This window comes from Heptranchias perlo, unplaced genomic scaffold (assembly GCF_035084215.1).
Source record: "Heptranchias perlo isolate sHepPer1 unplaced genomic scaffold, sHepPer1.hap1 HAP1_SCAFFOLD_585, whole genome shotgun sequence".
Classification (NCBI taxonomy): Eukaryota; Metazoa; Chordata; class Chondrichthyes; order Hexanchiformes; family Hexanchidae; genus Heptranchias; species Heptranchias perlo.
In genome coordinates this window covers 43,265-56,424 of record NW_027139607.1, presented here as the reverse complement: position 1 = coordinate 56,424, position 13,160 = coordinate 43,265, and the positions used below count along the sequence as shown (strand labels likewise).

General features: G+C 54.6%; 2 protein-coding genes across 4 annotated transcripts in view; one reads left to right on the top strand and one right to left on the bottom strand.

Moving 5' to 3' along the window:
• Positions 1 to 1,307, bottom strand: part of LOC137316298 (SEC14-like protein 5) — a 46,098-nt gene extending 44,791 nt beyond the window's left edge. For all 3 annotated transcript variants that reach the window (XM_067980371.1, XM_067980369.1, XM_067980375.1), the window contains exon 1: positions 1,003 to 1,307. The gene's annotated coding sequence lies outside the window, so the exon portion shown is untranslated. The remainder of the gene's footprint in view (positions 1 to 1,002) is intronic.
• Positions 1,002 to 12,562, top strand: LOC137316300 (heme oxygenase 2-like). The gene is given in 8 exon segments (XM_067980379.1): positions 1,002 to 1,131; positions 2,694 to 2,853; positions 3,854 to 3,971; positions 6,122 to 6,244; positions 6,246 to 6,500; positions 6,502 to 6,615; positions 10,341 to 10,458; positions 11,188 to 12,562. Coding segments are annotated over 7 exon segments (924 nt in total). The 5' UTR covers positions 1,002 to 1,131; positions 2,694 to 2,773; the 3' UTR covers positions 11,304 to 12,562.
• The last annotated feature ends 598 nt before the right edge of the window (positions 12,563 to 13,160 follow it).

The window sequence follows — 13,160 nt, the reverse complement described above, 5'->3', positions numbered from 1 at the left end:
GAACACCAACATTTAATAGTTTCTCACCTTTTAGAAATATTCTGTTTTTCTATCCTTCCTACCAAAGTAAATAACCTCACATTTCTCCACCTTCGTGCCCACTCACCTAACCTGTCCATAATCCTCTGCAGACTCCGTGTCCTCCTTACAGCTTACTTTCCCATCTAGCTTTATTGTCAGCAAACTTGGATAAATCACACTCGGTCCCTTCATCTAAGCTGAGGCCCAAGCACCGATCCTTGCGGCACCCCATGAGTTACAGCCTGCCAACCTGAAAATGGCCCGTTTGTGCCTACTGTCTTTTTTCTGTCCCATAACCAATCCTCTATCCATGCTAATATATTACTCCCGACCCCCATGAGCCATTATCTTGCGTAACAACCTTTTATGTGGCACCTTTTGAAAATCCAAATATACGCCATCCACTCGTTCCCCTTTATCTACCCTGCTAGTTACATCCTCAAAAAAACTCTAATAGATTTGTCAAACATGATTTCCCTTCCATAAAACCACGTTGACTCTGCCTAATCATAATATGATGTTCTAAGTGCCCTGTTACCACTTCCTTAATAATGGATTTCCCAACGACTGATGTCAGGCTAACTGGCCTGTAGTTCCCTATTTTCTCTCGCTCTCCTTTCTTGAATAGCAGGGTTACATTTGCTTCCTTCCAGTCCACTGGGACCTTTCTAGAATCTAGGGAATTTTGAAAGATCACAACCAGTGCATCGACTATCTCCGCAGCCGCCTCTTTTAGAACCCGAGGATGTAGCCCATCAGATCCAGGGGATTTGTCAGCTTTTAGTCCCATTAGTTTCTCCAGTACTTTTTATTTAGTAATATTAATTGCTTTAAGTTCCTCACTCTCAATAGACCCTTGGTTCCCCTCTATTTCTGGTATTAAAGACAGATACAAAATATTCGTTTAATATCTTTTCCATTTCCTTATTCCCCGATATAATGAGAGAGAGGCGGGGAGAGGGAGTGATATCAATGACTCACCTTGTGCCGGCGGAGGTCCTGCAGCTTCGGTCACAGCTCCAGGAGCAGCGAGTGCCGGGTGCTATAACGGACCGACCGGAGAGCACTGAATCCCGGACAGGCACATCGAAGTGGCCCGGTGATTGTGAGGTTAGTACCGGTTGCTGGAAGCGGGCTCATCAATCACACGGCGACCGGTCCGATCGGCAGACACTCTCCCCGCACTCCGCCCGGCTCCCCACCCCGGGCACAGGCGGAGGGCGGAGCCGCGCTCCCAGCAAGGGGAAGGGACCCGGAAACCAACCTCCCAGTTAGTTCCAGCCCGAGCCCCGGACCCCCCCCCAAAACCACCCAGCCCGAGCCCCGGACCCCCCCCCCCCAAAACCACCCAGCCCGAGCCCCGGACCCCCCCCCCCCCCCAAAACCACCCAGCCCGAGCCCCGGACCCCCCCCCCCCAAAACCACCCAGCCCGAGCCCCGGACCCCCCCCCCCCCAAAACCACCCAGCCCGAGCCCCGGACCCCCGATACTCCCAGACTCGGCCCATCGGGACCATATTTTGACTCTTCCGGACCGAGCCCACAGTGAGTTGTCGGGTGAAGCCTGAATGACGGGCGGGAGGTCCGAGTGAAGCCGGAGGAATCCCTGGAGGGGGACCGGGAGAGACGGCCTTTGCTGGAGCTTCTCTCCACCCACAGGACCGTCCCCGGGGGGACCCTCCGAGGCACAAACACACGAAGGAAAGGGGGACTGATGGGACTGACGGTTTCACCGTTGCCTCTGTCCGTTAGACGGTGTAAAACCTCGGGCTTCCCCCGTTCCCCGACTGTCGGTATCGGAGGGAGGTGAGAAATCTGTGGCCAATTTCAGGCAGCTCCCCCGGGCCTCGGTCTATAATTAACGCACGGTCCCGTCTTAAGGAACTGCGGCCCCGCCCCCAAAGACCCGCCTTATCCACCCGCTCCTGCGGGCAGCGACCCTGACCCACTCCCCTGGAGGAGGAGCGACTCCGGCCGCCACACAGCTCCATGTTTAACCCCCCTGGTGTGGAGGTTGCAGGCGGGTCTGGGAGAGGGGGGGAATTGGCACCGAGGTGGTTTGCAGGGCCTCCCTCTCCCTGGGAGTGAGGATGATGGCAACCGGCGCAATTTCCGGGCACGGCGGCATCTCTATGACGTCATATCCGCGTAAGGCCAGACACCGCAAGGAGGTTCAGGTAAAGGAGAGAAAGAGAAAGGGAGGGAAAGAAAGAAAGAAAGAAAGGGTGAGGGGGGATGGGGTGAGGGTGAGGATGGGGAGAGGGTGAGGATGGGGAGAGGGTGAGGATGGGGAGAGGGTGAGGATGGAGAGAGGGAGAGGGGAGGGAGAGGAGAGGGGAGGGGAGAGAGGAGGGGGAGAGGGGAGAGGAGAGGGGGGAGAGGGGAGGAGAGGGGGGGGGAGAGGGGAGGAGAGGGGGGGGGGGAGGGGGGGGTGAGGGTGAGGAGGGGAGAGGGGGGGAGAAAGATGGAGAGAGGGGGGAGAAAGATGGAGAGAGGGGGGAGAATCTCCACTCCCCCTCCACCACCCCCTCCCCCCCCCCCCCCTCCCCCCCCCTCCCCCAAACCTGAGCCTTAACCCATCTATACCCCGTCTCTCATCTTGAGCTCCTGATCTGGGTGGGGGTGGGTTTGAATGCTTTGTGTCTGACTGTCTGACATCCCTTTTGTTCCCAGGAGCCTGATCCTGCCTGTCACGGTCCGTGCCATGGTCGGGCCAAGTGGAAGCTGCCAGCATTGAAATCACTGAGCGAGCGATGTCGACCACCAAAGCGAAGGAGATTGAGGAGCTGCCCAGCTCAGTGGAGGAGCTGGGAATGGACGGGGACCATGTCAGGTTTGTGCTGTTTTGAACTGTGGGGGAGGCGAGACAGTCCAATCTGAACTGACCAGCTCACTGCAGCAATGGTTTAAAACCCAGTGTGTGGGTTAGAGGGTGGACTGTGCACCAAGTGGGTTGAGTTGATCGAGCGTGCGAGAGATTTCAGTGATCTTCGCCCTAGCCCCTCCCGACTAGTGAGCAACAGATATTCCGACAATCCAGTCACTCTGTTGATCACTAAAAGCTTTAATTATACAGATGTCAGTGCCCCCACGATGAGTGAGCTGACTCTTCAGCTCCTTCGGCCTGTGTTTAAAAACTACCGCAGGTGGGAGGTAAGTCTCTGTCAGCTTGTGTAGGCGATGGTCTCAATTGCTGCATACGGTCAGCACCGAGCAACATATCGTTCAGTCAGAGAGGCCACAAGGATGTGGGAAATCAGAATGTCACAGTGGTGCTTTTCCAAATGTATGTTCAAAGTCCACTATTGGGACAGCACAGAGGGAGCTTTACTGTACCGGTGCTGATCTCAACTGCAAGTACTTTATACAAAATAATGGCAATGTATTCAAGGTGAATAGTGTAGATGTATTTAAGGGAGACTAGATAAATACATGAGGGAGAAAGGATTAGAAGGATATGCTGATAGGGTGAGATGAAGTAGGGAGGGAGGAGGCTGGTGTGGAGCATAAACACCAGCATAGAGCAGTTGGGCTGAACGGCCTGTTTCTGTGCTGTACATTCTATGTATTCCATTTACTTCCTTTTGAGGAGCATAAAAATGACCTGTCTCTCCCTCCCTCGCGCGCTCTGCTCACTCGCGGTCTCTCCCTCCCTCGCGCGCTCTGCTCACTCGCGGTCTCTCCCTCCCTCGCGCGCTCTGCTCACTCGCGGTCTCTCCCTCACTCGCGGTCTCTCCCTCACTCCAGCACCCCCGCTCTTGCCCATTCGTTGCTAGCTCTCATTTTTTCTCCCCCTCCCCCTCCCCCTCCCCCTCCCAATGGTCTTTCAACAGCCCCACCGACCTATCGGAGATTCTGAAGGAAGGAACGAAGGAGTCGCACGATCGAGCAGAGAACACTCGGTTTGTGAAGGAGTTCCTGAAGGGCAGGATTCGGCGGGAACTGTTTGAGGTGGGACGGATTGTACTTTTTGCTGTCTGTACACTGTGCACCAGTCAGGTTACAAGAGGTCCCGATAGACTCTGCACGTGAGGTTGTGCAGCAGAAGGGCAGCATCACGCATGGATACAGAAAGGGCGACTTTGGGACATAATAGGTGTGATGTCACTAGGAACCTATGATAGGACAGGATTGACCCATTGACCTGTGCAGGATTTGGCCAGTTGTGGGCACTTCATTGTGTGGTTATAGAAATACAGGCTGTTCTGGAAGGGCTCGACTCAGCACATCACTATTTAAATTGATCTGTTTATTGTCAAGGATTCAAAGTGCCATTGTGTGAGCAGGTCTCATCACAGGGTGGGTGAGTTCCCCGGATCCCATCGCCGCCGGCCGCTCGGGCCCGCTGCCCTCCGCCGGCCGCTCGGGCCCGCTGCCCTCCGCCGGCCGCTCGGGCCCGCTGCCCTCCGCCGGCCGCTCGGGCCCGCTGCCCTCCGCCGGCCGCTCGGGCCCGCTGCCCTCCGCCGGCCGCTCGGGCCCGCTGCCCTCCGCCGGCCGCTCGGGCCCGCTGCCCTCCGCCGGCCGCTCGGGCCCGCTGCCCTCCGCCGGCCGCTCGGGCCCGCTGCCCTCCGCCGGCCGCTCGGGCCCGCTGCCCTCCGCCGGCCGCTCGGGCCCGCTGCCCTCCGCCGGCCGCTCGGGCCCGCTGCCCTCCGCCGGCCGCTCGGGCCCGCTGCCCTCCGCCGGCCGCTCGGGCCCGCTGCCCTCCGCCGGCCGCTCGGGCCCGCTGCCCTCCGCCGGCCGCTCGGGCCCGCTGCCCTCCGCCGGCCGCTCGGGCCCGCTGCCCTCCGCCGGCCGCTCGGGCCCGCTGCCCTCCGCCGGCCGCTCGGGCCCGCCGGCCGCTCGGGCCCGCTGCCCTCCGCCGGCCGCTCGGGCCCGCCGGCCGCTCGGGCCCGCTGCCCTCCGCCGGCCGCTCGGGCCCGCTGCCCTCCGCCGGCCGCTCGGGCCCGCTGCCCTCCGCCGGCCGCTCGGGCCCGCTGCCCTCCGCCGGCCGCTCGGGCCCGCTGCCCTCCGCCGGCCGCTCGGGCCCGCTGCCCTCCGCCCTCCGCCGGCCGCTCGGGCCCGCTGCCCTCCGCCGGCCGCTCGGGCCCGCTGCCCTCCGCCCTCCGCCGGCCGCTCGGGCCCGCTGCCCTCCGCCGGCCGCTCGGGCCCGCTGCCCTCCGCCGGCCGCTCGGGCCCGCTGCCCTCTGCCCTCCGCCGGCCGCTCGGGCCCGCTGCCCTCTGCCCTCCGCCGGCCGCTCGGGCCCGCTGCCCTCCGCCCTCCGCCGGCCGCTCGGGCCCCGCTGCCCTCCGCCGGCCGCTCGGGGCCCGCTGCCCTCCGCCGGCCGCTCGGGCCTGCTGGGGTTGGGAGAGGGGTGAAATTAGTCCGTGGAGTTTATTAGATTTTCAGCTTACTGTCCCACCAAAAGAGGCTGAAGAGCCTTATTCACATTTTTGTGTTTGTCCTCAGCACAATAAAGAGTTGGGACACTTGCTTGTTTCTTTGGTGAGTTTCCCTCGATGGCCCAGTGGGTAATAGCAGCAGGCAGTGTAACGCGGAGCTCTGCCGATTAGGAGCGACTGGATTCTATTCCTGGCCCTGTTAGTGTTTCGAATAGCAGTGTGGTACCGATGGAGCAATCCGCTGTGATACACTACAGCGCCCGGTGGTCCCTCATACATAGAAAAGCATGATCATTGTGCAGCTGAAATTCCAAGTGTGTGTTTAGAGTCTGTTGCACTCCACTGGAGCAGCGGAGGGGGGAGCCGAGGCGAGGCGGGAGAGGGTGGGGGGCTACATTTGGCCTCTGCACCCCTGGGCTGAGGAAGAAACACAATCAGCCAGGATTCCTGTTGCTGTTTGCTGTGCGTTGACGCCCACTGGAAAGAGCAGGGTCGAGCTTGGTTTCGATGTCCCATTCTCCCCTCCCATTACTATGATGGGGTAACATGCCAATATTCGTCTCGCACACAAAGAATGGCCGCTTGGGTTGAGGTACAGGAGGATATCATGCCCCTGTTCAACAAACCCCACGTGCCTGTGAGAGGGGAGGGTAGGAAAATCAGCAAAACTGAATAGGATTTGGTGCAGTGAGCAGTTCCAACAATCCGCCCTTGTGTTACAGCTGGGCACGGTGGCTCTTTACTACACCTACTCTGCCCTGGAGGAGGAAATGGATAAGAATGCAGAGCACCCCGGCTTCGCTCCCCTGCACTTCCCGCTCGAGCTGCACCGCAGGGAGGCGCTGGGCCAAGGACCTGGAGTACTTCTACGGACCAGACTGGCGGGACCAGATCGCATGTTCAGAGGCCACGACAAGATATGTGGAGCGGATCCGACATGTGGGGGAGCACGAGCCCGAGCTGCTGGCGGCTCACTCCTATACCCGCTACATGGGCGACCTGTCGGGGGGGCAGGTGCTGAAGAAAGTGGCGCAGAGAGCCCTGCGTCTGCCCAGCACCGGTGAGGGCGTGGAGTTCTACACCTTCCACAACATTTCCAACCCCGGCCCGCTTCAAACAGCTGTACCGAGCGCGACTGAACACCCTGGAGGCCAGCGGGCAGAGCAGGGAGAGGATCGTGGAGGAGGCCAACAGGGCTTTCCAGTTCAACATGGAGGTGAGCATTACTGAAGGGCATTAACGGGAAGGAGCGTGGTTCCCACGCCCAGGCTTCCAGTGGCCGTGTCGCGCCTCACCCGGTCGGCCGTGTCTCGGGAGGCACCAGCGGCGGTGAGACCCGGATGCTGACGGTTTTCACCGTGAAGTTCTGAGGCGTCTCGCCGCCTCGTCTCGCCCGCCCCGTAATAACATGCAGCGAAATGGGATGGGAAAATGGCGGACACGTTTTGGGGTCACGACCTTTTAGAGTCATAGAGTTATACAGCACGGATAGAGGCCCTTCGGCCCATCGTGTCCGCGCCGGCCATCAAGCCCTGTCTACTCTAATCCCATATTCCAGCATTTTGGTCCGTAGCCTTGTATGCTATGGCATTTCAAGTGCTCATCCAATTGCTTCTTGAATGTTGTGAGGGTTCCTGCCTCCACAACCCTTTCAGGCAGTGAGTTCCAAACTCCAACCACCCTCTGGGTGAAAAAGTTCTTTCTCAAATCCCCTCTAAACCTCCCGCCTTTTACCTTGAATCTATGTCCCCTTGTTATAGAACCCTCGACGAAGGGAAAAAGCTCCTTAGTATCCATCCTATCTGTGCCCCTCATAATTTTGTACACCTCAATCATGTCCCCCCTCAGCCTCCTCTGCTCCAAGGAAAACAAACCCAATCTTCCCAGTCTCTCTTCATAGCTGAAGCGCTCCAGCCCTGGTAACATCCTGGTGAATCTCCTCTGCACCCTCTCCAAAGCGATCACATCCTTCCTGTAGTGCGGCGACCAGAACTGCACACAGTACTCCAGCTGTGGCCTAACCAGTGTTTTATACAGCTCCATCATAACCTCCTTGCTCTTCTATTCTATGCCTCGGCTAATAAAGGCAAGTATCCCATATGCCTTCTTTACCACCTTATCTACCTGTTCCGCCGCCTTCAGGGATCTGTGAACTTGCACACCAAGATCCCTCTGACCCTCTGTCTTGCCTAGGGTCCTCCCATTCATTGTGTATTCCCTTGCCTTGTTAGTCCCTCCAAAGTGCATCACCTCGCACTTTTCCGGGTTAAATTCCATTTGCCACTGTTCCGCCCATCTGACCAACCCATCTATATCGTCCTGCAGACTGAGGCTATCCTCCTCGCTATTTACCACCCTACCAATTTTTGTATCATCAGCGAACTTACTGATCATACCTTTTACATTCATATCCAAGTCATTAATGTAGACCACAAACAGCAAGGGACCCAGCACCGATCCCTGTGGTACCCCACTGGTCACAGGCTTCCAGTCACAAAAACAACCTTCGACCATCACCCTCTGCCTTCTGCCACTAAGCCAGTTTTGTATCCAAAGTGCCAAGGCACCCTGGATTCCATGGGCTCGTACCTTCTTGACCAGTCTCCTGTGGGGGACTTTATCGAAGGCCTTACTGAAATCCATGTATACCACATCCACTGCGTTACCCTCATCCACACGCCTAGTCACCCCCTCAAAAAATTCAATCAAATTAGTCAGACATGATCTTCCCTTGACAAAGCCATGTTGACTATCCCTGATTAATCCTTGCTTCTCCAAGTGGAGACTAATTTTGTCCTTCAGAATTTTTTCCAATAATTTTCCTACCACTGATGCTAGGCTCACTGGCCTGTAGTTCCTCGGTTTTTCCCTACTCCCCTTCTTGAATAATGGTACTACATTAGCGGTTCTCCAGTCCTCTGGCACATCCCCTGTGGCCAGAGAGGTTCTGAATATATGTGTTAGAGCCCCTGCAATCTCCTCCTTTGCCTCACACAGTAGCCTGGGATACATTTCGTCCGGGCCTGGGGATTTATCCATTTTTAGGCCTGCTAAAACCGCCAATACCTCCTCCCGCTCGATGTTAATATGTTCGAGTATATCACAGTCCCCCTGCCGTATTTCTATGTCTACATCGTCCTTCTCCATAGTGAAAACAGATGCAAAAAATTCATTTAGAACCCCTCCTACATCTGCCGGCTCCACACACAGATTGCCATTTTTGTCCCTAATGGGCCCTATTTTTTCCCTCGTCATCCTCTTACCCTTAATATACTTATAAAACATCTTAGGATTTTCCTTTATTTTGCTCGCCAGTGTTCTTTCATGGCCCCTCCTTGATCTCCTAATTTCTTTTTTAAGTATCCCCCTGCACTTTTTGTACTCCTCTAGGGCTTCCTCCGTCTTTAGCCTTTTGTATCTGCCAAAAGCCCTCCTTTTTTTCCTAATCCATTCTCGTATATCCCCTGACATCCAAGGTTCCCTGGAGTTCTTGGAACCACCCTTGACCTTTACGGGAACATGTTGCCATTGTATGGTCTCAATCTCCCTTCTGAAAGACTCCCATTGCTCCGATGCGGATTTTCCTACAAGCAGCTGATCCCAGTCCATTTTGGCCAGATCCTGCCTTATCCTATTAAAATCGGCCTTCCCCCAATTTAGAACCTTTATTTCCAACCCCTCCCTGTCCTTTTCCATGACCACCTTAAATCTCACCGAATTATGGTCACTGTCACCAAAGTGCTCACCTACTAGCACTTCTTCCACTTGGCCGGCCACATTCCCTAGAATTAGGTCCAGTACCGCCCCCTCTCTTGTAGGACTTTCTACATGCTGGCTCAAAAAGCTCTCCTGGATGCACGTTAAGAATTTTGTACCCTCTAAGCCTTTTACACTCTGAGTATCCCAGATAATATTGGGGAAGTTGAAATCCCCCACTATTATTACCCTATTATTTGCACAATTTTCTGAGATTTGCCTACATATCTGTTCCTCTATCTCCCCCTGTCGGAATACTCCCGGCTTCTGATGTGTCTCCGCGCCCAAAGCGCCGACTACTTCCCCCACACGCTGTGTATCTCCGGCGTTTTCTGTTTTATTTCTGGTTTCCAGTGTTGGTGTGGTTTTTTTCCTTTTTTATTCCTGGTGCAGGAAGTGATGCAGCTGGAACCCATCACCCCTGTGCTCACTGACCTACATTGGCTCCCGGTCCAGCAACGTCTCGATTTTAAAATTCTCGTCCTGGTTTTCAAATCCCTCCGTGGTCTCGCCCCTCCCTATCTCTGAAACCTCCTCCAGCCCTGCAACCCTCTGAGATCTCTGCGCTCCTCCATTTCTGGCCTCTTGTGCATCCCCGATTTTAATCACCCCACCATTGGCGGCCGTGCCTTCAGCTGCCTCGGCCCTAAGCTCTGGAATTCCCTCCCTAAACCTCTCCACCTCTCTCTCCTCCTTTAAGACGCTCCTTAAAACCTTCCTGTTTGTCCAAGCTTTCGGTCATGTGTCCTTATATCTCGTTTTGTGGCTTGGTGTCAATTTTTGTCTGATAATCGCTCCTGTGAAGTGCTTTGAGACGTTTTACTACGTTAAAGACGCTATATAAATGCAAGTTCTTGAACAAACAGAAATTGTCTCCTCCCCCTCCTGTATAATGAGCCGAGCGAGTTCCCCTGCTCAGAGTGAGATCTCTGCTCGGTGGGACCTACGACCCTTTATGCTGAGACCCGTATTGATGTTTACAGGAGCTGCTGGCAGTGGGACGGGGCAGGCTGTGTGTCACATTGAGTGAACGCGCGATGCTTCACTGCAGTAAAACAACTTGCAGCAGTTGCCAGCTTTATTTCCGGAGTCTCCACCTCTCCTGCATGCTTTACTGCATCGAATGGTTCTGACGGCGAGTAACTGCTCCCCTTTAATCTTTGCTCTAATCACAAATTCTTGCAGGTTTTTGAGGAATTGGATAAGATTGGAGAAACCCTAGGGGAGATGGTGCAGGAAGATGGAGTCCCACTTCATGATGGGAAAGGAGATATTCGGAAGTGCCCGTTCTACGCAGCGAAAGGTTGGTGAACTCGGCATGTGGGAACCACCCAGGGGGAAATGTGATTGGAGGGGGGGTCCCCCCCCCCCCAGGGCTATGATTGGAGGAGGGGGGGGGTCCTCCCAGGGCTATGATTGGAGGGGGTGGTCCCCCCACAGCTGTGATTGGAGGGGAGGGGGATCCACCAGGGCTGCGATTGGAGGGGGGGGGAACGTGTCCCTTCCCCAGGGCTGCGATTGGAGGGGGGGTCATTCCCCCCCCCCCCCCCCCAGGGCTGCGATTGGAGGGGAGGGGGATCCACCAGGGCTGCGATTGGAGGGGGGGCGTTTCAGGGAATCCAGTAATTAGATGCAAAGTGGACATTTGTGTGGATTGATCACAGCACCTGAACACTGTTAACCTCAGTCAGTCTCCAGCCCACGGGGACTAATGTTCATTCATTGGGAAACTGGAGTCTCGCGCCCAGTGGATGTGGTTCCCTCGGTGCTGAGCTGGTCCTGTTTACACCGAGTGTCGCACTCGCCAACATGGGAACAAGCACAAGTCCACAAACCTTCGCCTGGCACCGGTGGGCACAGCCTGCCAACAGACCCAGTGCCGAGGCCACTGCCCACTGAGGTGGGGTGTAGGTGTGTGGTTGTATGGTGCGATGTGCCGGGGCTGTATGCGGCAGGGCGATGTAACTAACCGTGGCACACGGTGCTCCGCCTGTTGATTAATCCCTTTGCCGGTTTTCTCTCTCTCCCCCAGGCGATGGTGAAATTGGGTGCCTGTTTCATTCGGTAATGGCGATGGTGCAGAGCTCTCCTTTCCAGCTGGTGCTGGCTGCTCTTCTGACTCTCGCTGCTGGCTGGTATCTGCTGTGAGGTTTACAGCCGCAGACAGGGATTGTCCAACAAAAGTGATGCAAACCTCTTCCACCCCCCTCTCCCCAATGTCCCCCCCCCCCCAGAAGAAATATTTTATCTGTGCAATTGAGATCCAGCAGAACTGAGAGGGAGAATGGGCCTGTTCCAACTTCTCCCACTTTGAACGCTGTGTTTGGTCTTAGATACTGAGGCCTGTTATCTGGTAGCTGAATGTTCTGCGTGTTGTGTTTAATTAGTGTTCAGGTGAGCACCGCTCTCTATAACTAATGCCACCAGCAAGGTGTCGTAAATAGTTTCGGCTCGGAGCGCTGACCGGTTTCCTGAAGCTGTGTCTATAAGCGTCGTTCAGGCTCCTGTGTATTTACTGAATTGTAGAATGTCCTCGCCCTTACTGGAAGCAGCGGTTTTGGAGAAAGTGAATTTTCCAATTTATTTTGTTGAAGGAGCACAGCTGGTTAATTGCAGTAAATCATCAAAAAACCTCCCTCGAGACGGAGTTAAATTCCGTGTCTCTGGCTCAGTAAAAAAACTTGGACCATTCACCTCCCTGACCCCGCTGAAGACCCTGATACTTTTCCCAGGTGTCGTCTGGTTGGGATATTAAAGTGAATTAGACAACAGGTGATCTGAGATTTATCCAGGGGCCTCTAATTACAAGGCCCCTCTCACTGATGCCAGTCACAGTGCAGTCTGCCTGGGCTTTGGAGATGAGACTGTGTTACAAGACGTGCCCTGCTTTCCAGTGTCCAGTCTGGTAATTGAAAGCAGGGTGCAACTTTCTTGTAGGGGCAGATATTCCCCTGCGGATTGGTGATGTCGCACCCTAATTACCAAATGGCTGAATACAGTGCGCACTCTCTCTTCCCCTAGCCCCCCCCCCCCCCCCCAATTAATTTTGCCTTCTCAGTCCAGCGGGGGGAAGCTGTTTCATATTTCAGCAGCAATTTAAATCTGAATAAATTAATTGGTACACTGGCTTCTGAGTTCACCACTAATATTTTTGCAATATATGGACTACTCTGATCACACAGCTTTAGCCCAAGGCAGGCTGAGTAGGGAGTCCTTCATCTCCTATCCCCTCACTTTTTATTTGAGGGAAAAGGAGTCTTTGTGAAGAAAGAATGTATAATGCAGTTAAATGTAATATTGTATGAAATTCCACTTTCTTTAATCAGTTGTTGGATCTGCACAATTTCAATGTTTGCTCTTTATCCAATGTATTTATGCACTCTGATATTAAATGTGTTCTAACAAGACTCTGGCTACATGTCCTTTTAATCTGAACCACTTTAGTGGACACTGAGTGCTATTTACATTGGCAGCTGAGACCCAAAGTTAATGTTCACTGTGAAACAGAAAACTGGGAGTCTGATTGCCAGCAGTTAAAATTGATAGGAACACAGCCAATTTAGCTCAAGTCTGTCACTTGCTAGTTGATCTCAATCCTATGATACTGCCACAGCATCCCAGGATATTGCTGCCCTTGTGCACTGCTAGAACAAAGTTGTTTAGAAGTGTAGCCCCACTGCTCCTTGTTGTTCAAGGTCAGTGAATGACTGTCAACAATTGGACCTTTACCCAATCTGTGGGCAGCTGCACTTTGCTTGCAAAGAATGATAGATCTGGAGTCAGGTGATTTATAACTCAAACTAAGACCTCCTAAAGCCTGTAGCTCCAGAGTCATGTAATCTGGAGACCTCTTCCTAAGGAAAGACTCATTTTTGCATATTTCAATAGAAACTGGGTTTAAAGAAAAACTGAATTAGTCCTTCAATATACAGAGCAGAAACAAAAGGAATTGAGGGTAAACAGAAAGCACAATCCAGAGCGTGGAAGGAGAAATATAACCTAAGA